Source organism: Nerophis ophidion, linkage group LG09 (assembly GCF_033978795.1).
Source record: "Nerophis ophidion isolate RoL-2023_Sa linkage group LG09, RoL_Noph_v1.0, whole genome shotgun sequence".
Classification (NCBI taxonomy): Eukaryota; Metazoa; Chordata; class Actinopteri; order Syngnathiformes; family Syngnathidae; genus Nerophis; species Nerophis ophidion.
Window position 1 is genome coordinate 24,653,358 of NC_084619.1, and position 27,235 is coordinate 24,680,592.

Sequence of the window (27,235 nt, forward strand, 5' to 3'; positions counted from 1 at the left end):
AAAGACCCAAGATTAGGAAAAGGAGGAGAGAGAGGACGAGGGCAAGCAAGAAGTCAAATTATGTTCAATACAGTCCTAATAAAAGCAATAAAAATTATGTCCAGTGAATAAAAAAATATTTAACTCGTGCGGAAAAAAGAACAAACTGATCTTAAGACTCCTATCAGCTGACATGGGCAGCAGTCAGGCAGCCAAAATCCTTGTTGTGTACGGTGACTCATCAAAATAGTGCACAAAAACACATAGTGTACATTCAAAGTAAACACATGAGTGAGCTGACCAATAGGACAGGCTTATGATAATGCACAGTTTATGTCTTCAAAAAAAAAAAGAGCACAAGACATTGCGGGTGGACATGACGAAATCTGAGAAAAACAACCATTTATGCGAAAGTGGAACTGTCTTAAGAGCTTCACAGAAGAAATTCAGAAGGATGAAGTGACCTCCGCACTCTGCATGACTCACTGAGAAAGGACTACGCGCTTCAGAAGTAGGTAAATCTATTATATAAAAAGTTAAACCTTCCTGTGTTAGAACAAGCTTAGTCATTCTGGCATTTTAAGAGCCTGACTAACAGGAGGGTTGCTGTTGAACCATAAATTAAGAAAATGTTTTATATTTCTCTGTCACTCTCCCTACGGCACTGGATATGAAGATTAATTAAGGATCATGCATAAAGCTTGGCATATTACGCCGCTTAGAGCATCACTAAAAGGCGGGACTCACCCTGTCTGGCTTCTCCTCGGGAGACTCGGAAGAGGGCGACACATTGGCCAAGGCTACTCTCAGAAGAGAATCAAACAGCGGCACAGCAAGGTCAGAGCTGACCACCCCTGAGCAAGAGAGTTGGTCTCTCACCTCTAATAGGGTATCATCCACTGACTGGAGCTACAGAGAAGACATGATACCTTGTAATGACACTCATTTTTGGTTTGATAGCTGAATATGAGTGTGATACCTGATAAGAAAGCTCAGAGTCTGTCTTCTGGTGGGCTGAGTTGGCACCGTGTAGACAAATAGCCAGTAAAGCCTCAAGAAGGCGGATACTTTGTAATTGCCACTCTTCTTCCTGCCTCTTTGTAGGATCTTTAGTCTTCCCTTCCGCAGGAGGAGTGCAGTGAATTGATTTCGGACCTGGCTTATCTAAACTGACAAAGACTGTGGACTCTGGGCTACTTTTGGATTTAAACTCCTTCTTCTTCTTTGCTTTGCCATCTTTGTTTTTGCAGGTAAGCTTCTGAATGACCATACTCATAAGGCGCAAACAGACATCCAACCCTCCTAGTCTAAAGAACTGCCTCTGGAACAAAGGGTTGGCCAGGTAGACGCACCGACACACCGACCAAACATCTGCGGCCCGTCGTACTTGCTCTTTGGATGGCAGGGTCACGCTGTCTGGGGACAGGTAAGCCAGCCGCCCGCCCAGAGGCTCACTGGCTGTACTGTCGTACCCTGAAGTGTCCTCAGAGTCATTAGCTGAGTCCCGGTCAGAATCAGCCTCTTTGCTAACACACAGGAAAGCAACACAGAGGAAAAGGTTAATGACATGGAGGTGGGTCTCTGCTTGGCTCCGCCCTGCTCCTCGTCCCTGCCCACTACGACTCTTATGACGTGGATATCCCTCTTTTAGCCCCTCATAGAACTTGCTAAGGCTCTGCGGGCCTTCTCCAGATCCTCTTGACCCTGGATCCTCAGCCAGGTTCGAGATTGTCTGCTTCTGTTCGGCAACTGCAATCTCCAGCTCCTGGAGGACGTTGTCCGCTTCCTGGCGTCCAAAACTGGTTATTAGAGTCTCAAATACCTTCAAAGCTAGAGAGCACGTCTGGTCAAGGTACACCAGTTCTGTCATTTGGTTGAGCCCATTGCAGCTGATGAAGAGATCTCGGATCACCCTATGAGAGAAATAATTTGGATTACAAACTTTGTGATTAATTCACAAAGAAGCAAATAAGTAAAAATACAGCTGGACTGGCACAATTTACATGAAGACTAACACCTGTTTATAACGGAACAAAATATAGTACAAGAATGGACCAATCCACGCAATTTGTCAAGACCAGGTCCATCATTTATAAAACTGTGTGAATTCGTACATAAAACATTGCGTAAGCAAACACCTCTGACTGTACGTGCCTCCCCCAAAAAATGATCTTCAAAATTGATGAATCATCTTGAGCACACAGGCATACACTCCTCCCATAAATCACTCCTGCAGTGAAATGGGCGCAGAAAAGTTCCAACCTCGGTGTTCTCTCATAATCATTCATAAATTGTCACGCAAAACATGGTGATGAGTTAAAGGGGAACTGCACTTTCTTTTTTATTTTGCCTCTTGTTTAAAATCAGTATGAAAGACATGACGACGGATGGATTTTTTAAAATGCATTCTAAGTATTAAATACACGTAAATAAAAGTACGTTAATGGGAGCTCCACTACTCCACCCATAAAATCTGATAACTAACCATCCAAAAAGCGCCAACAATACTCAATTTACATTTCATGATTTGAATATTAACCAAGTGTTAGTGACATTGTTATCATAAGAACTAATGCAGACAAATTATTTATAGTGTTGACGTTATTACTTCTGTGTGTACCAATGTTTACATCATTGAGTGGTCTGCTGTTTCCGCGCTTCCCTGCTCCCTGTAAGTTTATTTCAGATCATAAATCTTACCTCTCACCTGAAAAGTAGATGGGTGAGAATGTAATTCGACAAGTTGGGACAGTTTGATAACCATTTAGGACCTGGAACTGGCGAAAAAGACATGAAAAGCAGTTGTTCCCCCGCTTCCCCACTTTGTTTCTTGGTGAGGAGTGTGAGACATTTTTCATTTAAACCGGAATATATGAACAATGTAGCAGTCAGCATCCTAATGACAAAATACCTTGTATGATAAGTGATGTTTTATTAAGTTTATTGACTCTTACAAAAGTCTGCAGAGAGCAGAAATCAGTGATGAAGAAAAAAAAAGTGAACGTTCTGATGCGTTTTTTAAATTAATGCGCCGCATATGCTTAAAATGATCAAAATCCGTAAATATTAAATGTTGATGTAAATGTGCCTGCTACTACATTAAATATATACTTACATCATGTCAATAAAACCCTAACAGAGTTTTAGGGGCTCTGTAGGCAGAATTGAACGGCTCCATTGTAAGCTGACTTTTGAGCATATTGATTTAATATTTGAATGCATTAAATAAAATCTAACCGTCGTAATATTCCTCATAATGATTGTGAACAATAGGCAAAATGCCCCCCAAAAAGTTCCTCTTTAAAGGACTACCTATTGGACTATAAAAAGAAAAGCGTGTGTCAGTGTAGTGTAGTGTCAGCTCCATCGTCCGATGGAAATATGTTCATGTTTTAGCCTGTTGTTTGCCATGTATTTATCCAAATAATATATATATATGTATATATATATGTATATATAAATATATATATGTCTTTATTTTGTCAAGTAATACAAAGCAGATATTCTGTTCCATGACACAATGATTAATATTTTAAGCTCTTGTGAGCAGTTAGCACGCAAGTAAGATGATTTCAATATATTATCAGCACAATAAATGTGTTTTTTGAACAGTTATTTATTTTCTACAAATATTTGACTTGTAATAACATTTTAGTGGTTGCATGAAATCCAAATATTTGTACTCCAACAGTATTGTAAACTCCCAAAGTCTGACATATTAAAACATGATTTTTATCTGATGGACAAGCAGTAAAAAACGGATGGATGGAAATATTGTACCATACTACAATTCATATTTCCATCCATCCATTTTCTACCGCTTGACCCTTTTTCGGTCGCGGGCGGTGCTGTTTGAAGAAGAGGAAAAAAAAACAAAAAGAAAAAAAAGCCACTGGTTCTTTGAAACACAGTCAAAGAACCTCCTGACCTATGTATTTATGTTTTATCATTTAATTAAAAATAATCAAAATAAACAATACTTCAATGACAAACTACATTATAAATACATGTCAAATATAACTAACTTAATACAGCTTCATACTTAGATTGTTATGGTTGCAATAAATAATATACCAATTTTTCTAGAATTGCATAAATGCTTATATATTGTGAAATATATAGTATGTATTTTATAGTGCATATGTGTTTTTATGCGAGTATGAGCTTTATTATTTTGGTGTACAATTGGGCCTTGCTTATTCCCATGGCAGAAAAAGTTTAGGTGAGTTCTAAGCATATATGTTTTCTATAAATACCAACATACTGTATGTGGTGAAAGTTATTTATGTACATTTACAAAAGAGCATTAGTATCTGTGCAATGCGCAGTGGCTTGTGATCTCTGTGATTGAAAGCTCCTGTTTAACTCAGTTCATTTAGTAATGATGCAGTTTAATTCTAAAAGATATTGTATATTTTTTGTTAACTATCTTACTTTCCTCTGGATTATTGCATTATTGATGCTAATGTGATACCACACTAAAGAGAATAAATGTTTTAAACAGATTACATATCCCAAAACCAGTGAAATTGGCACGTTGCGTAAATCATAAATAGAAACAGAATACAATGATTTACAAATCCTTTTCAACCTATATTCAATTGAATACACTGCAAAGACAAGACACTTAACGTTCGAACTGGTAAACTTTGATATTTTTTGCAAATATTAGCTCATTTGGAATTTGATGCCTGCAAAACGTTTCAAAAAAGCTGGCACAAGTGGCAAAACAGACTGACAAAGTTGAGGAATGCTGATCAAACACTTATTTGGAACATCCCTTAGGTGAAAAAGCTAATATGGAATAGGTAGGTGACATAATTGGGTATAAAAGCAGCTTCCATGAAATGCTCAGTCATTCACAAACAAGGATGAAGCGAGGGTAAAGTTTACCCCTTTGTAAACAAATGTGTGAGCAAATTGTCAACAGTTTAAGAACATTTCTCAACGAGCTATTGCAAGGAATTTAGGGATTTCACCATGTACGGTCAAAAGATTCAGAGAATCTGGAGAAATCACTACACGTAAGCAGCAAGGCTGAAAATCAACATTGAATGCCCGTGATCTTTGAGCCCTCAGGCGGTACTGCATCAAAAACTGTCATCAGTGTGTAAAGGATATCATCACATGGGCTAAGGAACACTTTAGAAAACCACTGCCAGTAACTACAGTTTGTTACTACATCGGTAAGTGCAAATTATAAAACGCTACTGTGCAAAGCGAAAGCCATTTATCAACAACACCCATAAACGCCGCTGGCTTCGCTGGGCCTGAGCTCTTCAAAGATGCTAAATGGTAAGTGGGTTGTACTTGTATAGCACTTTTTCATCTAAGATGAACTGATGCAAAGTGGAAAAGTGTTCTGTGGTCTGACGAGTCCAAATTTCAAATTGTTTTTGGAAACTGTGGACGTTGTGTCCTCCGGACCATTGGGAAAAAGAATCATCCGGACGGTTATAGGCGCAAAGTTCAAAAGCCAGCATCTGTGATTGTATTGGGGGTGTATTAGTGCCCAAGGCATGGGTAACTTACACATCTGTGAAGGCACCATTAATACTAAAAGGTACGTACAGGTTTTGGAACAACATATGTTGCCATCCAAGCAACGTTTTTTGCTTATTTCAGCAAGACAATGCCAAGCCACATTCTGCACGTGTTACAACAGCGTAGCTTTGTAGTAAAAGAGTGCAGGCACTAGACTGGCCTTCCTACAGTCCAGACCTGTCTCCAATTGAAAATGTGTGGCGCATTATGACTGTTGAAAAACATAAGCTGTACATCAAGCAAGAATGGGAAAGAATTCCACCTGTAATGCTTCAAAAATTGGTCTCCTAAGTTCCCAAATGTTTACTGAGTGTTGTTAAAAGGAAAGGCCATGTAACACAGTGGTAAAAATGCTCTGTGGCAACTTTTTTGCAATGTGTTGCTGTCATTAAATTCTAAGTTAATGACTTGCAAAAAAAAAATATCTTGTCTTTACAGTGTATTCAATTAAATATAAGTTGAAACAAATGTGCTAATAATTGTATTCTGTTTTTATTTACGATTTAGACAATGTGCCATGTGTAAACCAGATTCCTTTATGAAAAGGAACTTACCCGAGTCACAACTTTCTCAGCCAAAGAAGTGCATTAAAATTATTTTATTAAACTAAAGAAAAGCCTCCTCTGATGCTTCACTACTGTACGTGCTACATAATGCAAGCCATCCATAGTCAGGTCACCTGCGAGTCACAAAGCCATGGTAAATTATTAATTTGCATCAATTAGCAATGACACAGTTGAACCGATCTAATGACAATCCAAGCAGATTCAAGGAGTAGGCTGATATGTAATCTACGTGTGATAAAGAGAAAGATGACCCCAAAAAGGAATAAGAGGATGGATGGATGTATGTATCGGTCAAATGCAAAACAGAAAAATAGGGAAGCACCTGGTGAAGTTTTAGTCTTCAAGTAGATTATCATTAATTTGATGGAATAGAATGGATCATCAAAACGCTATAAGCTAAATATATTATTTAAATCAAACTTAACACCCCAAAGTAGTGGAAATAAAATTATATAGACAACAACAACTGTGAGCTTACCTCGATTTAAGGAGGGCAGGTAATGCTTGCAGGTATATGAGTAACACCTCCACAGGTAGGCACTGAGTGTGATAGCTACAGACTTGGGTACAAACTGTAGAAACCCCAAGCTGCAGTGCATGGTGGGCTAGCTCTACCCCTCGCTGCAGCACAGGACTGAAGATGTGTGTGTACAGCTGCCACTGCACTACGGCATTGCCGCGCAGTGTCAGGTGGCACACATGACCAGCTACCTGCTGGCTCAGCTGTCGGTCCTCTCCAAACACTAGTTTTTGGTAAGCCTCAAGGGCATCCCACTTCCACAACATGTCCTCTGCGCCCCCTCCACTCGGTAGAATCCCCTGGGAACGGTAGCACAGGCTAGTAGAAAGACCTGAAGGTTCCCCATGCTGTAGTGTCTCCTCCAGAATTGGCAACTGACTCTGGTCCAGAGAGCAAATGTTACACGAAGCAAGCTTCGCTCTCTCTGAAGGCTGTCCCCCACCAAGCTGTTCTAGAATCAGTCTACCCAGAACACTGAGAACATGAGACTGGTAACTTCGCAGATCTGGAGCTTGGAAGGCATCCAACAGTGGTCTTATCACGGAACGAGGGTCCATGCAACAGCAGATACCAACAGCCTGCACCCCGGCCAGCACCTGCAACACAGCTGGTCCACTTGGCGACAAGCGTTGCAGAAGCCGTAGACATTGGTGAGCGCAGGCTGCCAGGCAGCAGCAGCGCTCAGGGTAACACACTGCATCACCCTCCATGCCTTCTTTCCCTTCAGTGTCCTCTTCGAAAGGGTTGCGCCAGGCAACCTTCTTAAAAGCAGAAGCAGGCAAACCTGACAGATCTCTGTGATGATGCAGGAAGTGGGAATATTCACAGCGACGGTGACGACGTCGGGCACACACAGACTGATGCAGCTGCTCCGACTTTGCTTTCTTGACTGCACTGATGATCTTGAAGACCCCTGCAACTAAACCTCGTAGCCTTTCTGAAGCCTCACCTCCTATTTCCGAATCCCGAGCCCTACCAAGTTCCTCTAATCGCAGCACTGTAGCTTCAAACAGCTCCAGACCACGGTGTTGGACAAATTCATGGATGAGATCTAGTGCTTGGCTAAAGAAAAAGGGGTTGGGAGTGGAGGCCTGCAGGCAACTCAGAAGAACTTGCAGTACCCCTTCTAGAAGCTCAGGCAGCAATAGTGCTCTGTGACGAAAACGTGAAAAAGAGAAATCATCTTGGACTTCCTGTAGGGTCTTTTTTGGTCGAGGAGCAAATGGGTTTGTCTGTCTGTCAAGGCAGCTTCGGATCTTCAGTGTTGCACGAAGCAGATCGGTTAGGCTGCGTCTGAGGCTATCAGGAAGCTTTTCACTTTGACTGACATCAACTGACATCAGGTGCAAGATGGTGCGTAGAAGCATCCTCTGGACCAGTGCAATGGGCTCTTCTGTCCAGCCCCCAGCAAGCTCCTCCACGCCTGTACCACCACTGCTTCCTGGACCACAACAATCTCCAAACTCAGTCAGGATCTCAGTAAGAGTTGGTACAACACTGACTGCCAGGCTGGGATTGTGATTTATGCTCATGTCAAACTTACACACTTTTTCCAGTAACGAAAGTAAGACATAACATAGATCAAAGGGTGAGTTCTCCATGCGGTTAAAAATGGACATGGCAGCTGGGTCTGTTAAGGTTTCAGTGTCCATTGTCTGTGATCCATGGACCCTGGGATGAGGGTATGGTGCACTCATGGTTTCAGTGGTTGCTGTGGCCGTTAATTGTGTAGTGTCTAAACGATGATGTTGACAATTTACCCGGATGGTAGAGCCATGGGACCTTCTACTCCTTGAGCCACCTGGGCCTGATTTGTCTTCAGTGTTGGCTTCGGAATCTGAGGTAGAAACTTGGGCCCGCCGAGCATCCTTTACAGCAAATTTCTGGGCTGTCCTACGTGACCTCCTTGATTTCCAGGTACCGCTGCCAACACGTGGCCTCTTTCCAGATTCCTGGTCATCTACACCAGTCTTCTGTCCTGCTCTGAGAGGCACGGCCTTAACCTCCCGGCTGAGGAACACTTCCAATAGAGACGGCAGGGTGAAATCTGTTGACGTAAAACATATTGTTATTGGTAAGTTTTCTGGATTCAGCGGTTAGACTGGCAACCATTTTAAGTTACACAGCTGAGGATTTTGTTTTATTTTGGCTTTGAGACTACGATTTCCCAAAGCACTTAACGCGTTAGATGATAAAACAAAGTTTGGGGTTATCAGAGAGAGACAATTACCTGTTTGTTAAAACACATCCAGTAAGTAACAATTAATCATAGACAGAGACCATTACCTGTTTGTTAAAAAACATTCATTAAGTAAGAATTAATTAAAGGAAAAATGTCTAGTGTTCATGTTAGAGAGGATCATCAGTTCAGTACTAAATACCAGTGTCATCCAAAGGTCAAACACCTCTCTCTGCAAGCACTCTTCTGTTTTGTGATTTTAATTTTTTTTCCATTCTGATCACCAATGTTGGAAAACAACAAATCAAAAAAGGGGGAAAACAATATGTTTGCGACACTAATTAACTGATAGACCCTGAAGTTGAAGACTAAACATATTTTTTATTACCAAGTATATCTAAGACTAAAAAGAGTGCTTTATCTTTAAAAAATGTGACAGAAAAAAACAATAACAGGTCTATAAAAAATGTTAAATCCTTAGTGAGTTCTTAAGCTTTGTAATACACACTTGTTTTCATGCACATAAAAAAGTATGTCAGTTGTCATGATTAGATTCAGACCAGAAAAAGAAGCAGTCACATGTCTTTGCAGCAAGAAAAAGAGAAACTTTAAAGCAAGTACAAACCTGGGGCTTTTTCTTCCTGCACAGGGATCTTCCAAACCAGAGGGAGTAGCGACAGCAGCAAAGTGAGCAGTTCCTCTCGGCAAGTCAACTCCTTCGAGTGCAAGAAAACACACTAAGGTTACCTCGAAAGCCTCTCTTCTCACCTTCCTTTAGGTCACACTCTAATGTCACATCAGACACGCCCACAGGACATACTCTGAATGCAACAGCAACAGCAACATCCACTTGTTTTTCATTTAGAAGAGCCAAGTTTTTTTGCTGTTTTGTAAAAAAAAATTTTTTTTTACAAATTAATTTTTAAAACAGACAGTTAAGTATGTCCACGTGCAAAATTTGTTAAACAGTAAATCTTCATCACACCACTGTGTGGGAAAGCAATGTAGCATCTGCATGACAGTCTTGCTTCCGAGATTTGAGGGGATTGCATGTCTACAAAAAAGCATTCCTCACAGCAGGGAGAACCAAGTCCTTCAAGTGCTAATTAAAAACAAATTTCTTTCTCAACTTCTTCAAGTGTCAATTACTAATAATGAGCTTATAGGTAAAAACACCTTACATAACCATTTAAAATCGATGAGTTTAGAGGTCGCATATCGTAGTTATTTTCAACTATTTAAAATAAATCGCAAAGGGCCCACATTAGCGTATTGTAAACATATTGCCCATAGTCTATCTCGCCTTGGAGCTGTAATTTAGTTAAAAAGTGTTTTGAGTAAGCCCCACTAGGAACACATAATTTTGAGTATCTGTAGCTTTAATTATAATGAGCTTACTTTTGCCGCGCCCTTTGAGTGAGAGCCTAAAACGCTATTGTGTACTTCATCCGCTGCAAACGTATCAAACATACAAACGTCATATATCAAATGTTGTGAGCCACACTGCTAACATTACAGTCACATTTTAAGAGCGACATCATGCTTGGAAAAACAAAATTAGAAAAACATATTTCTCCATATCTGACTATCTAACTGACATACATATAAATATATATACTGTATATATATATATATATATATATATATATATATATATATATATATATATACACCGTGTGTATATATATATATACATATGTATATACTTTAATTTTCCTGAAGGAACTCTCCTGAAGGAATAAATAAAGTACTATCTATCTACATACATGCACACATACAGTATATATATATATATATATATATATATATATATATATATATATATATATATATATATATATATATATATATATATATATATATATATATATACAGTGGGGCAAAAAAGTATTTAGTCAGCCACCCATTGTGCAAAATCTCCCACTTAAAATGATGACAGAGGTCTGTAATTTTCATCATAGGTACACTTCAACTGTGAGAGACAGAATGTTAAAAACAAATCCAGGAATTCACATTGTAGGAATTTTAAATAATTTATTTGTAAATTATGGTGGAAAATAAGTATTTGGTCAACCATTCAAATCTCTCACTGATGGAAGGAGGTTTTGCCTCAAAATCTCACGATACATGGCCCCATTCATTCTTTCCTTAACACGGATCAATCGTTCTGTCCCCTTAGCAGAAAAACAGCCTCAGAGCCTGATGTTTCCACCCCCATGCTTCACAGTAGGTGTGGTGTTTTTGGGATGCAACTCAGTATTCTTCTTCCTTCAAACACGACGAGTTGAGTTTATACCAAAATGGATACATGGATGATACAGCAGAGGATTGGGAGAATGTCATGTGGTCAGATGAAACCAAAACAGAACTTTTTGGTATAAACTCAACTCGTCGTGTTTGGAGGAAGAAGAATACTGGGTTGCATCCCAAGAACACCATACCTACTGTGAAGCATGGGGGTGGAAACATCATGCTTTGGGGCTGTTTTTCTGCTAAGGGGACAGGACGACTGATCCGTGTTAAGGAAAGAATGAATGGGGCCATGTATCGTCAGATTTTGAGCCAAAACCTCCTTCAATCAGTGAGAGATTTGAATGGTTGACCAAATACTTATTTTCCACCATAATTTACAAATACATTATTTAAAATTCCTACAATGTGAATTCCTGGATTTTTTTTCCACATTCTGTCTCTCACAGTTGAAGTGTACCTATGATGAAAATTACAGACCTCTGTCATCATTTTAAGTGGGAGAACTTGCACAATTGGTGGCTGACTAAATTATTTTTTGCCCCACTGTATATATATAAGCTAAATATATTAGGATACATCTTGACTGGTGAATATTGGCATTTTGTCATTTGCATCTGCATCCTCACCTGGTCAATGATGGAATCCAGAGTGCTAAGCAACAGGAATCCCCTTCCTCTGACCAGGTACTCTCCAAGTGCAACCATATGACTTTCCTCCTCATCTTCCTCCCGTGCCTCAGCTCTCTGAGCCACTGCACTGCATAGCTGGTGTACGTCAGTCAGGAACTCCCTTGCCAGTGTATTACTGGCCCCACTCATGTCTGAGCTATAAGAAGAGGGATCAACATTAGGCTGGTATGCAAATCAACTTGCCGACTATGTAGTAGGGTTAGTTCCAATCACATTTTTAAGATTCTGTATAAGACACTCAAAACACAGAGTACTCTTACGCAGAGACAGTGACAATACAATTGCAATACTTTATTTCACAACATTATAAAATTAGGGGCACCACGGCGGCAGAAGGGTTAGTGCGTCTGCCTCACAATACGAATGTCCTGAGTAGTCCTGAGTTCAATCTCGGGATCTTTCTGTGTGGAGTTTGCATGTCTTCCCCGTGAATGCGTGGGTTCCCTCCAGGTACTCCGGCTTCCTCCCACCTCCAAAGACATGCACCTGGAGATAGGTTGATTGGCAACACTAAATTGGCCCTAGTGTATGAATGTGAGTCTGAATGTTGTCTGATTGGCAACACTAAATTGGCCCTAGTGTGTGAATGTGAGTCTGAATGTTGTCTGTCTATCTGTGTTGGCCCTACGTATAGGTGGCGACTTGTCCAGGGTGTACCCCGCCTTCTGCTCGATTGTAGCTGAGATAGGCACCAGCTCCCCCCGTGACCCCGAAGGGAATAAGTGGTTGAAAATGGATGGATGGATTAGAAAATTAATTATAAGTACGATTTGATTTGGTTCTTTACTGTGCTCCAAAACATACACATGGAAAGTGTGATCATTACTCAAAGTTCCAGAAATTATTGCTCAACCTTATAAAGACAACAGGGTACCTCCTTTGGTTAGTATGTACTTTTGAGTCCAAATAATGTGTTGGGATTTATGGGCACAAACATCAAAATCATTTAGTCCAGCAGACCCACAAAGGTAACCATTGATTTACTCTCCCACATGTTCCAGTTCCTCCTGAAGCCCCTAAACAAATGGTAAAACCCTCTTGATTGGCTCCTCTGCGAAGAGCAGTCAATTCATCTATCCTACCAGTTTTTTGCAGCTTCCGATCAACGTCTTTTTTCTAGCCTTCCTACAGTATGTATTAAATTGATCACATAATAGGGGAATTCCCGACATAGTATTGTTATGACGGTCAGCGTCAAAAGCACCTCAGTGCTCAACAAGACAGGCAACACCCCACACAATGTGCTTAGCTCACGTCCTCATTGTGATTATGTGTCGTTACTGATTTCAACGAATGCTCAGTGGAATCAGTAGTACAGTTAATACAGAATAAATGTATAATTATATGTTTACTATGACTGTTAGTCACACCTAAGCAGAAGGGAATGATAAAGGAATTTTGATCTAACATTCTGTTGGGGCATTTCCTTAAAACTAAATAAGTACACCATGTGAGCTGCACATTTCTGACAGAAGAGTTACAGCGTACATTACTTGGGAAAAACACCACGTCAAGCAGGAACAGGGTTTAGCAGTGCAGGTATACAAATAGCAAGGGTTAGGCAGCTCATTGAACAAACATACATACACATGCTGTTCAAGATACATGCTTACTACACAGGAAATTTTTAAACAGTTATCCCGCCTATCAATGCAGTTGTTATTATATGTTTCAAACATACGGTAATTTATTTTTCTACTCCAGATATAAAAATCTGTCAACAACATAACCACGATGGGAATGACTATCTGTCCCACAAGCACATTTCTAACAATACCACTAATGTCTGTCTCTTGAAGACATGTTGTCCTACCATATGTTAGTGGGCCGGACCGTTTCCTTGCAGTCATCTTGTGCATATTCTGAGTTTGAATGCAGCTCGGCTGCTGGCTGTATCTGCATACCTCCTGGTACGACTACTGACTGAATTTTCTGTTCTGCAGCGCAAATTCCATTAAATTGGAATTTCAAATGGAGGCTTTCCAGATTCGCAGCAGATCAGCGTATCACATGAAAGAAAGCATGTGATGTCACATGGCAAGGGGACCGGCCTTGGGAATACTGACGAGCCTCCAGTGACCCACAGAGGACCTCTGTAACAGGCCATTACTCACAAAAACTGCATTTGTAATTCCCCACTATGAATGTCTAGGCCATGAGCTATACAGTGATGCAAAAAGTACTACATTCTACACTAAGACCAAGACTAAAATCGTATTATATGTCTGCTTATTGTAAATGTTTCATTATTTCTCAGTTAGTCAGCCTGTATACATTATTAGGCGCCGTACTTACTATTATTGAGGCTCATTGACTTTGGCCTGAACACAATAAATTGGCATTGCTTTTCTATTGTTACATACAGTAGAACTATGTGCAATTTTTTCCACATTCTGTGCATATAGGTGATGTGCATCACCTTGGACGTATCCTCGCTCATCCATGCGGACTGGACACTGGCCGAGAGTGGAGTCGGCTGTCTTGGTTGCTTTTTGGATCTGCTTCTGTCTCTGGCCATGCTCCCTCCTCCCCAGCGGACGATGGCGTGGAACACCGCAGAGGCCACCACAGTGGATATGTTTCTTTTACTTTTTATTCATAGCTGTATGTAAAAGTGTCTGGTTGTATCTGCTGCTTTAATGTCTTTAATATCCTTTGTGTTCTTTGATGTTTGATGTTTCCCTCTTACACACATGGAAGAGGGATGTGTACTATGGCTATGAGTTGTTCTTTTCCCTTGGCCTCAGTCTGCACCCCCATTCCAGGGCCTAGGCTAAGACCGATTTTTTTTTTATTTTTTTTTTTTTTTTCCATCCATCCATCCATCATCTTCCGCCTATCCGAGGTCGGGTCGCGGGGGCAGCAGCCTAAGCAGGGAAGCCCAGACTTCCCTATCTCCAGCCACTTCGTCTAGCTCTTCCCGGGGGATCCCGAGGCGTTCCCAGGCCAGCCGGGAGACATAGTCTTCCCAACGTGTCCTGGGTCTTCCCCGTGGCCTCCTACCAGCTGGAGGTGCCTCTATTTTATTTTAATCTTCTATTTTTTTCTCCCCCCCCCTTGTTTACCTGTATGTCATCTTTTTTGCAAGGGGCGCTGGAAGCCGGCAGACCCGTCAGCGATCCTGTTCTGTCTCCCTGTAATGTTTGTCTGATCTTGAATGGGATTGTGCTGAAAATTGTAATTTTCCTGAAGGAACTCTCCTGACGGAATAAATAAAGTACTATCTAATCATCTAATCTAATATAGACACTGGAACAAATACAAAAACAATCTGCCTTTGAAAAGGCAATACTCTGTTTTGAATGATTGACACTGTACAAAGCAATATGTCTATTATTGTATTACTTGGTTACAGTGGTATAGAGTAGCACTGCATGCAGGTGAGAAGTGCTAAACATATTCGTTACTTTGTTGAGCGACTGAGAGGAAACCATCTGAGTAAGATGCAGTGCAGTTCTTCATCACTTAAAACTACAACAGTAACCGCTAATATAGTGTAAATTGTGCTGTTAACATACATAACCTGAAAATAACCACAAAAAATGTGCACAGATTTTCAAACATTTGTACAAAATACCATGTATACTAGAGGTACTTAAAGGGTAAACTGCACTTTTTGGGAATTTTGCCTATCATTCACAATTCTTATGTGAGACAAGCACACGTTTTTCTTTTTTTTAATGCATTCTAACTAATAAATAAATGCTAGCAAAAGTCAGCTAACAATGGAGCAAATGTGAGTCGCTCTATTATACCTATAAAGTGTTCTAAATATTTAAAAAAAACTCCATTAACGAGATATACACACTGCAAATATATATGTAATGTAGTAACATGGACATTCATAATAACATGTATTACTTACATATTTTTGTCATTTTAAGCATTTGGCAGTGTATTGATTTACCAGACACGTCACAACATTCGCTTCATTAGAGCCAACAACAATTGATTGGGACAGATGATGATCTACAACCTTATATCGTTAAACCTGAATATGCGAGGATGATGTACAATATTTAGAAATTGAGTGATAAGCACATCAAGCTTTTGTGAAACACTATCATGTAACAGTATTCCTAATTGCAAAAAAAAAAAAAAAGAAATACAAACTACAAACCCCGTTTCCATATGAGTTGGGAAATTGTGTTCAATGTAAAAATAAACGGAATACAATGATTTGCAAATCCTTTTCAACCCATATTCAATTGAATGCACTACAAAGACAACATACTTGATGTTCAAACTCGTAAACTTAAATTTTTTTCTTGCAAAAAATAATTAACTTAGTATATCATGGCTGCAACACGTGCCAAAGTAGTTGGGAAAGGGCATGTTCACCACTGTGTTACATCACCTTTTCTTTTAACAACACTCAATAAACGTTTGGGTACTGAGGAAACTAATTGATGAAGCTTTGAAAGTGGAATTCTTTCCCATTCTTGTTTTATGTAGAAATTCAGTCGTTCAACAGGCCGGGGTCTCCACTGTCGTATTTTACGCTTCATAATGCGCCACACATTTTCGATGGGAGACAGGTCTGGACTGCAGGCGGGCCAGGAAAGTACCCGCACTCTTTTTTTATGAAGCCACGCTGTTGTAACACGTGCTGAATGTGGCTTGGCATTGTCTTGCTGAAATAAACAGGGACGTCCATGAAAAAAACAGCGCTTCGATGGCAGCATATGTTGTTCCAAAACCTGTATGTACCTCTCAGCATTAATGGTGCCTTCACAGATGTGTAAGTTACCCATGCCTTGGGCACTAATGCACCCCCATACCATCACATATGCTGGCTTTTGAACTTTGCGTCGATAACAGTCTGGATGGTTTGCTTAACCTTTTGTCCGGATGACACAATGTCGAATATTTCCAAAAACAATTTGAAATGTGGACTTTGCATCAGTCCAACTTAGATGATCTCGGGCCCAGAGAAGCCGGGGGCGTTTCTGGATGTTGTTGATAAATGGCTTTTGCTTACACTTATAGATGTAGCGACAAACTGTATTTAGTGATAGTGGTTTTCTGAAGTGTTCTTGAACCCATGTGGTGATATCCTTTAGAGATTGATGTCGTTTTTTGATATAGTGCCGTCTGAGGGATCAAAGATCAATGTTGGTTTCCGGCCATGCCGCTTACGTGATTATATTATGGACCGTAGATGTTGAAATCCCTAAATTTCTTGCAATTGCACTTTGAGAAACGTTGTTCTTAAACTGTTTGACTATTTGCTCATGCAGTTGTGGACAAAGGGGTGACCTCACCCCATCATTTTTTGTGAAAGGTTGAGCATTTTTTGGGAAGCTGTTTTTATACCCAATCGTGGCACCTACCTGTTCCGAATTAGCCTGCACACCTGTGGGATGTTCCAAATAAGTTTCATGAGCATTCCTCAACTTTATCAGTATTTATTGCCACCTTTCCCAACTTCTTTGTTACGTGTTGCTGGCATCAAATTCTAAAGTTCATCAATCAATCAATCAATGTTTATTTATATAGCCCCAAATCACAAATGTCTCAAAGGACAAAGTTAATGATTATATGCACAAAAACATTTTTTTATCTGTTTGAACATCAAATATCTTGTCTTTGTAGCATATTCAACTGAATATGGGTTGAAAAGGATTTGCAAATCCTTGTATTCCGTATATATTTACATCTAACACAATTTGCAAACTCATATTGAAACGGGGTTTGTACTAACATAATAAAACAATAACTTACTCTACAATATCTGCTCTTAGTGGGATGCCAACTGATTGGATGTTCATATCTCCCCCCCTTTTAGATGAATAATTAATTCTAATCCTTCACGGTTTTTGGCCCCATCCTATCACTATCCAGAGGAGAAACATGATTTATAATCGAGAATTACCTTTTACCAACTCATAGGCGATGCAGCAGCTCATCAGCTCAATATGTTAATAAGGCGCCACTAAAAACAGTTTGCCTGCGTTAGCGCATATCATAATAATACAACCAATACTTGGTTAATATTCAGGTCAGAACATGTAAATGGAGTACTGTTGGAGGTTTCATGGGTAAAATACAGTACTCCCATTTCCCATTTGCTGCATTGTTAGCCACCTAACCTATATATATATATATATATATATATATATATATATATATATATATATATATATATATACACACATGTATCATATATATATTTATGTATATGCATATATATATATATATACTGTATATATATACACACATATATATACAGTATATACACATATATATATATATATATATATATATATATATACACACACATATGTATATACTGTTTTTTTCGGATTATAAGTCGCTCCGGAGTATACGTCGCACCGGCCGAAAATGCATAATAAAGAAGGAAAAAAACATGTATACGTCGCACTGGAGTATAGGTCGCATTTTGGGGGGAAATTTATTTGGTAAAATTCAACACCAAGAATAGACATTTGAAAGGCAATTTAAAAGAGCCATTTTCCTTTATTTCACAAAATAAAAGAAACAATGGGAGCCACAAAACTATTTTGAAATTTAGAATGAAACAATACTGCATACATAGTTTTTTTTTACTTTGTGCTTTGTATAAACCAGAGGTTTCAGACACGCGGCCCGCACCTCAATGTTTGCAGAATTTTCCCTCGTTTAACAATAATAGGGGCATCCTGTGGAGGTGCTGCCTTTGGGGACCTCTACAACACCTTCAATCAGCTTGTCAGCCCAGTCACATGTCGTATGAGGTTTCCGTAGACACACGCCAACAATTGCAAGGCAAACTTGTTCAACAGTCATACATGTTACGCTGAGGGTTGTGATATAAACATCTTTAGCACTCTTAATAATATGCGCCAAACTGTGAACCCACACCAAACAAGAATAACAAACACATTTTGGGAGAACATCGGCACTGTAACACAACATAAACACAAAAGAACAAATATCCAAAATCCCATGCATCCCTACTCTTCCGGGCTACATTATACACCCCGCTAGCACCAAATCCCCCGCCCCCCTCTGTGCGTCGGTTGAGGTGAGCGGTAATGTGTTAATAATTTCACACATAAGTCGCTCCGGAGTATATGTCGCACCCCCGGCCAAACTATATATATATATATATATATATATATATATATATATATATATATATATATATATATATATATATATATATATATATATATATATATATATATCCATTTTCTACCGCTTATTCCCTTTATATATATATATATATATATATATATATATATATATATATATATATATATATATATATATATCCATTTTCTACCGCTTATTCCCTTTATATATATATATATATATATATGTATATATATATATATATATATATACACATACATATATATATATATATATATATATATATATATATATATATATATACATATATATCCATCCATCCATCCATTTTCTACCGCTTATTCCCTTTCGGGGTCGCGGGGGGCGCTGGCGCCTATCTCAGCTACAATCGGGCGGAAGGCGGGGTATATATACATATATATATATATATACATATATATATACATCTATAAATATATATACATTTATATACATACATATATATATATATATATATATTATTTTTTTAAGAATAAAAATGCATAAAAAAAAGAAAAACGCATATGTTCTTGTCTTACGTAAGCATTGTAAATGATAGGCAAAATTCCCCAAAAAGTGCAGTTCTCCTTAAGTTAGTAAAGTTCCTAATTTATCATATAAATGATTATAGCAAAGTAATTTTAAAGTAAATCCAACGCAGAATATATTTTCAAAGTATGCTTGCTCGATGCCAATTTACATTGGATTTGCCAATAATATGCTACTGAATAGCATTAGCGATTTTACAATGCAAATTTAACATCTCCCAATTTGGTAATCAAAACTACAAAACAGATCAAACAGTTAGTATGTAATAAATACAAAGGTTACAGCAAAGTTCCCATTATCACCCCACTTTAAAATGTTAAATAAAAACATGATATTTTATTATTAAACAAACTAACATTTATTAAGACGTGAACGCACACAAAAGTAACAAAAATTGTCTACCAGTATGATGTATCAATTCCCACGTACATGTGAAAGGCACCCACCCCTACTGTTATTGTTACAATTAAAAAGAGCTAACAGGACTTTGCCAAGAAAATATAAATATAAAGCTGGCAAACAGATCCGCATTAACATAAAGCCAACATTTTTTATTTATTTATTTTTTAAGAACAAAGCACACATGATGTAAACAGGGGCTAATAAAGGCACGTACCAGAATTTCAGTGCATCTTTAGTGTGATGAGGGTGATGCTGCACATAGTGGAAGAGGCAAAGGAAGTTCTCTAGACTCTGGAGGCTGACCTGATAAGAAAGCAAAGAAACATCTTGAATAAAACTATTCTTGAAACAATTGAAAAGCTGACACTACATAAAACATTTTTTTGCCTGTTTTTTGTGAGGCCAATTAATGTTATTAACGGGCACAAATCAAAAGATATTCCCCAAATGTGACAAACAGGTCTTTATGACTCATAGACAGAGACACAATCATCAAAAACTATTTAAGATTAACGTTAGTACTCGCTAACGGACTAGACGCAACTGTACAAGTCCATTGAAAGCGACAAATCACCTGATTTCCAGGGAAGTGGGTTATTACGTCTGTGGCAGACGTGTGACCCTCTAAGCCTGCGTCAACGTATACTTAACGCATCTACTAATCTGACACCACTGACTGGATATGTGCGGGATATGCTAACCCTTGACGAATGAAGCTGTGCTGTTTGTCTTTGTCAAAAAGACAAAGAATCGGCACTGAACAGTACAATAAATCCCGCCGAATGTAGGCGCAGAAAGCATAGTAATCACAGTGTGCAAAACAGGAAATGAGAGTGAAACCTCGTCCTCTAGAGTTGACATTTATTTATAGTCTTTATTTTTTTTTTTTTTAAATACACTTTTCTAAAAAATATAGCCCTCTTGTGTAAAACACACATGTCCACTGTAGATGAGGCTGCTTCACAGGAGGACATTGCAAAGTATTGTAAATATGCAAGTTATATCGAACAAAAGAAAGTACCGTATTTTTCGGAGTATAAGTCGCTCCTGCCGAAAATGCATATTAAAGGAAGGAAAAAAAAAAACATATACAAGTCGCACTCGAGTATAAGTTGCATTTTGGGGGAAATTTATTTGATAAAACCCAACACCAAGAATAGACATTTGAAAGGCAATTTAAAATAAATAAAGAATAGTGAACAACAGGCTGAATAAGTGTACGTTATATGACGCATAAATAACCAACTGAGAAGGTGCCTGGTATGTTAACGTAACATATTATGGTAAGAGTCATTTTAATAACTACAACATATAGAACATGCTATACGTTTACCAAACAATCTGTCACTCCTAATTGATAAATCCCATGAAATCTTATACGTCTAGTCTCTTACGTGAATGAGTTAAATAGTATTATTTGATATTTTACGGTAATGTATTAATAATTTCACACATAAGTCGCTCCTGAGTATAAGTCGCACCCCTGTCCAAACTATGAAAAAAACTGCGACTTATAGTCCGGAAAATATGGTAAATGAGACCTCTGTTTATTGTAGTAAAATGCAGACAGGAAATAACCAGACCAGTTGTGTGCCATGTGATGCAACCCAGCCAATCAAATCATTTATTCAAAGCACCTTTGCATATGTGGAGCAAGAGTGTGTGGGGCAAACAACAGTAAAGAAAGAAGTACAAGGAGGCACGTTTAGAAATAATACATTTGTTGTTCTGGTGAAGGAATTTACGGTGTTCAGCTGTTTGTATTCCATCCATCCATCCATTTTCTACCGCTTGTCCCATTAGGGGCGGCGGGGGGGGGCGGGGGGGGGGGGGGTGCTGGAGCCTGTTCGTATTATTAGTTCATATTGTTTACATCTGAAATATCATGTAAGAATGCAACTCAAAATGCTCAGATTCAAACCAATTTTTTTTTGTTTCTACAATATTTGCTGAATGTTTGTGTTTTTTTCAAATGCATTTGCAGTGTTCCAGACCTCTGCTTGAGGAAATGTTATTTTAATTGAATTGTTATTTTTATTAATTTAATTGACATTCCTTGCAACAATAACTTTCAATATGGTGCAAGCTTTATTTGATGTCAGTAGTTAAATTCCGACAAAGAGACCAATTCAGGTACAATGCTAAGAAGTGGATGATATTTATTGAATTAAGAAAAAAAAAATTCCAAAACATGATTGAGGGTGTCACCAACAATTAGAGTGTTGCACTGCAACTCTGCACCATACTGAAGCAGAATGAGTTTAATGCCAGCCAAGAATGTTGAAATTAAACAATAGATATTCCATCCATCCATTTCCTACCATTTGTGCCTTTCAGTTAGCGTAAAATACGTAAAAGCTGCTGATGGCGTGTTTGACGGAGAAGCAGCGAGAAGGCGATAGCGTAAAATAAGGCTGCATGATAAATCGACGTTGAGGTTTTAATTATTGCGATATCCTAACCACAAGAGGTGTTTTTTGTTTTTTATCTCCACTGTCACCGGCATTTGAGTGATAGACATGTTCCCCAATCAGAATTGTTCCGCCTTGCGTCCTTTGCCTCCTGGCCAATCAAAAGTGTCTCTCGCTTCAAACAAGGAAAAATAGGTTTGACTCTGTGCATTGCCCTCAGCACGTTCATTTAAGAGTAGAATTAACTTAACGCCGAGATCCCTCTTTTCTGTCATTCACAATCTTTGTCCCTGGGGCGGAGAGCGAGGCGACTGCTTACACACATACACAGCAACTCGCTAGCGGCAAGTTCCGCCTAGTAACACAAAAGAAGAGGAAACAACTTGATTACAAAGCCAAATGTCCCTTTGTGGGAACATTTCAGCTTCAAACCGAATGCGCAATATGAGCCCATCAACACGGATGAATGAGCGCAAATGCAAACACCATCTAGTTTCTCTATTTGGGTAAAAAAAAGCATTTGAAGATGTTCAATATTTATTCGTGGACTCTCCTTTGCAAAAAGGAGAGTCCATTTATTTTTTGTTTGTTTATTTACATAGGATAACTAAAAGTTATTTACCTTCCAAATATAGTCCAATGGAAAACTATGCTACGGTTATTAGAAATAAGTGTGTATCCTTTTAAGTGGTTACTTGCCATAGTATTATGTACAAAACACAAAACCAGTGAAGTTGGCACGTTGTGTAAATCATAAATAAAAACAGAATACAATGATTTGCAAATAATTTTCAACCTTTATTTAATTGAGTACACTGCATGGAAAATATACTTAACATTTTCGAACTGGTAAATGTTGTTATTTTTTGCAAATATTAGCTCATTTGGAATTTGATGCCTGCAACATGTTTCAAGGAAGCTGGCACAAGTGGCAAAAAAGACTGAGACATTTGAGGAATGTTCATCAAACACTTATTTGGAACATCCCACAGGTGAACAGGAGGGTGCCATGATTGGGTATAAAAGCAACTTCCATACAAACAAGGATTGTTTGTATGGAGTTTAAGAACAACATTTCTCAACAAGGTATTATATAAGGAATATTATATAAGGAATTTAGGGATTTCACCATCTATGGTCTGTAGAAACCAAAAAATGTTCAGAGAACCTGCAGAAATCATTGCACGTAAGCGGTGAGGCTGAAAACCAACATTGAATGCCCGTGACCTTCGATCCCTCAGGCAGTACTGAATCAGAAACCAACATCAGTGTGTAAAGGATATCACCACATGGACTCAGGAACACTTCAGAAAACCACTGTCAGTAACTACAGTTTGTCGCTACATCTGTAAGTGCAAGTTATGGAAATGCTGATTATCGGTCCTGCTGGACACCGACACCTATTTAATAATACCACCTTAACATTTGACAACCAAACAATTACACAAGGCGACTCGGTAAAGAATTTGGATACGATCTTCGACCCAACTCTCTCGTTTGAGTCACACATTAAGAGTGTTACTAAAACAACCTTCTTTCATCTCCGCAATATCGCTAAAAGTTGTTCTATTTTGTCCACTAGCGACGCTGAGATAATTTTTCATATGTTCATTACATCTCCTCTAGATTACTGTAATGTATTATTTTTGGGTCTCAACTGCACTGACTTCCTGTGCACTTAAGATGTGACTTTAAGGCTTTACTACTGATGTATAAAATACTACACGGTCTAGCTCCATCCTATCTTACTGATTGAATTGTACTCTATGTCCCGGCAAAAAACCTGCGTTCAAAGATCTCCGGCTTATTAGTGATTCCCAGAGCTCAAAAAAAGTCTGCGGGCTATAGAGCATTTTCTATTCGGGTTTCAGTAACAGTAAGAGATGCTACCTCAGTAGAAGCATTTAAGTCCCATCTTAAAACTCATTCGTATACTTTAGCCTTTAAACAGGTCCCCCTTTTAGACCAGTTGATCTGCCGTTTATTTTTTGCTCTGCTGAATCTGTGCCCCCCATCTCCTTCATGGATTCGGTAACCATAGATGATGCCTAGCTGTCCAAAGTGGGGACCAAGGGTGGACCACTCATCTGTGCATCAGTTGGGGACGTCTCTGCGCTGCTGACCTGTCTCCACTCAAGATGATCTCCTGCCGGCCCCACTATGGACTGAACTATCACACTATTATGTTAGATCCACTATGTACTGGACTCTCACAATATTATGCTAGATCCACTCGATGTTTATTGCACCGGTCGCCCAGGTGGGGGTCCCCACATCTGCAGTCCCCTCCAAGATTTCTCATTGTCGTCCCATTGGGTTGAGTTTTTTCTTGCCCTGATGTGGGATCTGGATACTCGTGATTTAGGGCTATGTAAGTAAACTTTGAATGATTGATTGAAGTTAAAATTCTACTATACAACGCAAAAGCCATTTATCAACAACACCCAGAAACCCTGCCAGCTTCGCTGGGCCAGGACAAATCTTTTTTTTTTTTTTTTTCCCAAGATGGCGCCGCTGTAGTGGCTGCTGTTGGCAAGAGCTCTGTGCTCTTGTGTCATCTTTCTGTGTTTCCCTCTTGTTTTCATGTGTTACTATATTTATATACAGTGGGGCAAAAAAGTATTTAGTCAGCCACCGATTGTGCAAGTTCTCCCACTTAAAATGATGACAGAGGTCTGTAATTTTCATCATAGGTACACTTCAACTGTGAGAGACAGAATGTGGGAAAAAAATCCAGGAATTTACATTGTAGGAATTTTAAAGAATTTATTTGTAAATTATGGTGGAAAATAAGTATTTGGTCAACCATTCAAAGCTCTCACTGATGGAAGGAGATTTTGGCTCAAAATCTCACGATACATGGCCCCATTCATTCTTTCCTTAACACGGATCAGTCGTCCTGTCCCCTTAGCAGAAAAACAGCCCCAAAGCATGATGTTTCCACCCCATGCTGCACAGTAGGTATGGTGTTCTTGGGATGCAACCCAGTATTCTTCTTCCTCCAAACACGACAAGTTGAGTTTATACCAAAAAGTTCTATTTTGGTTTCATCTGACCACATGACATTCTCCCAATCCTCTGCTGTATCATCCATGTGCTCTCTGTCAAACTTCAGACGGGCCTGGACATGCACTGGGTAAAGCAGGGGGACACGTCTGGCACTGGAGGATTTGTTTCCCCGTCGGCGTAGTGTGTTACTGATGGTAACCTTTGTTACTTTGGTCCCAGTTCTCTGCAAGTCATCCACCAGGTCCCCCCTTGTGGTCCTGGGATTTTTGCTCACCGTTCTCATTAACATTTTGACCCCACGGGATGAGATCTTGCGTGAAGCCCCAGATCGAGGGAGATTATCAGTGGTGTTGTATGTCTTCCATTTTCTGATAATTGCTCCCACAGTTGATTTTTTCACACCAAGCTGCTTGCCTATTGTAGATACACTCTTTCCAGTCGATGCACACTGATTTGGGGCAGTCTTCTGTGAAATTAATGAGGGCTGCAGCAGCGTCTGGTGCAGGTCTACAATTCTTTTCCTGGTGTCCTTCGACATCTCTTTGGTCTTGGCCATAGTGGAGTTTGGAGTGGAGTCTGACTGTTTGAGGCTGTGGACAGGTGTCTTTTATTCAGATATCGAGTTCAAACAAGTGCCATTAATACAGGTAACGAGTGGAACACAGAAGAGCTTCTTAAAGAAGAAGTTACAGGTCTGTGAGAGCCAGAGATCTTCCTTATTTGAAGCGACCAAATACTTATTTTCCACTATAATTTACAAATAAATTCTTTAAAATTCCTACAATGTGAATTCCTGGATTTTTTTTCACATTCCGTCTCTCACAGTTGAAGTGTACCTAAAATGAAAATTACAGACCTCTGTCATCATTTTAAGTGGGAGAACTTGCACAATCGGTGGCTGACTAAATACTTTTTTGCCCCACTGTATATATATTTCCGGGACCCTTTGGGACTGTGTGACTTCTGCGGTGCTTTTTTGTGGACTTCTGGATCTGCCTCCCGGGAGCCTTTTGGACATGGAGACCAGGTGCTGGGTCTCTGCCACGCCAGAGTCAGTTTGGAGGGACTGGAGGAGATGTAGATGAAGAGACAGGGCTGCGGAACTACCACTGAACGCCGGGACGGACAAGCTTCACAGTGTCTCGGCTGAATGAGCAGGTATCAAACACCTCAGTCTTCTTGGATGTATCCTCGCTCATCCATGCGGACTGGACACTGGCCAAGAGTTGGTTGGCCACTGAGAGTGGAGTTGGCTCTCTTGGTTGCTTTGTTGGGTCTGGTCCTGTCTCTGGCCATGCTCTCTCCACCCCAGCAGATGATGGCGTGGAACACCGCAGAGGCCACCACAGTGTATATGTTTCTTTTACTTTTTATTCATAGTTGTGTGTAGAAGTGGCTGGTAGCATCAGCTCCGCTACTTTAATGTCTTGCATGTCCTTTGTGTAACTTTGATGTTTGATGTTTCCTTCTTACACACATGTAAGATGGATGTGTACTATGGCTATGAGTTGTTTTTTTCCCTTGGCCTCAGTCTGGACCCCCTCTCCAGGGGCCCAGGCCTAGACCGATTTTTTTATTTTACTTTATTTTATTTTAATCTTTTATTGTTTTCTCCTATTCCCCCCCACTGGTTTACCTGTATCTCACCTTTTTAGTAAGGGGACCGAAAGTTGGCAGACCCGTCAGGGATCATGTTCTGTCTCCCTGTAATGTTTGTCTGATCTTGAATGGGATTGTGCTGAAAATTTTAATTTCCCCTCGGGGGTTAATAAAGTATGTCTGATTCTGATTCTGATTCTGATCTCAGATGGCTTGATGCAAAGTGGAAAAGTGTTCTGTGGTCTGACAAAGACAAAAATCGCAAAAAGGTTTTTTCTCAATTGTGCAGCCCTACTGTTGAAGTGCACTCTCCAATGTAAATACCGTATATCATTCTTACATTACTTCTTAAAACTACTATAGTTTTTAGTCAGGGTTTCTCTTCAATGTAATTGATCGTGGCACATTGCCATGGCAAA

General features: G+C 39.4%; 1 protein-coding gene and 1 long non-coding RNA gene across 14 annotated transcripts in view; one reads left to right on the forward strand and one right to left on the reverse strand.

The window, feature by feature from the left end:
• lyst (lysosomal trafficking regulator) overlaps nt 1-27,235 on the reverse strand; it is a 110,528-nt gene that overhangs the window by 61,454 nt on the left and 21,839 nt on the right. For 8 of the 9 annotated variants that reach the window (XM_061910644.1, XM_061910640.1, XM_061910638.1 and 5 more), the window contains 6 exons: nt 20,012-20,100; nt 11,668-11,866; nt 9,414-9,504; nt 6,568-8,656; nt 959-1,892; nt 727-888 (listed from right to left, as the gene is read on the reverse strand). In XM_061910644.1, the coding sequence (XP_061766628.1) occupies nt 727-888; nt 959-1,892; nt 6,568-8,656; nt 9,414-9,504; nt 11,668-11,866; nt 20,012-20,100 (3,564 nt within the window). Of the gene's footprint in view, nt 1-726; nt 889-958; nt 1,893-6,567; nt 8,657-9,413; nt 9,505-11,667; nt 11,867-13,543; nt 13,663-20,011; nt 20,101-27,235 lie in introns of those variants that run through there. The other variant, XM_061910643.1, reaches the window with a different exon arrangement.
• LOC133559172 (uncharacterized) lies at nt 327-14,966 on the forward strand. 5 transcript variants are annotated; one of them, XR_009808108.1, is made up of 6 exons: nt 327-494; nt 1,230-8,451; nt 8,527-8,683; nt 9,438-9,530; nt 13,674-14,742; nt 14,819-14,966. It is a non-coding gene; the product is annotated as an uncharacterized LOC133559172 (long non-coding RNA). The 5 variants fall into 5 exon arrangements; XR_009808109.1 differs by having other exon boundaries at nt 327-490; nt 1,084-8,451; XR_009808107.1 differs by having other exon boundaries at nt 327-490.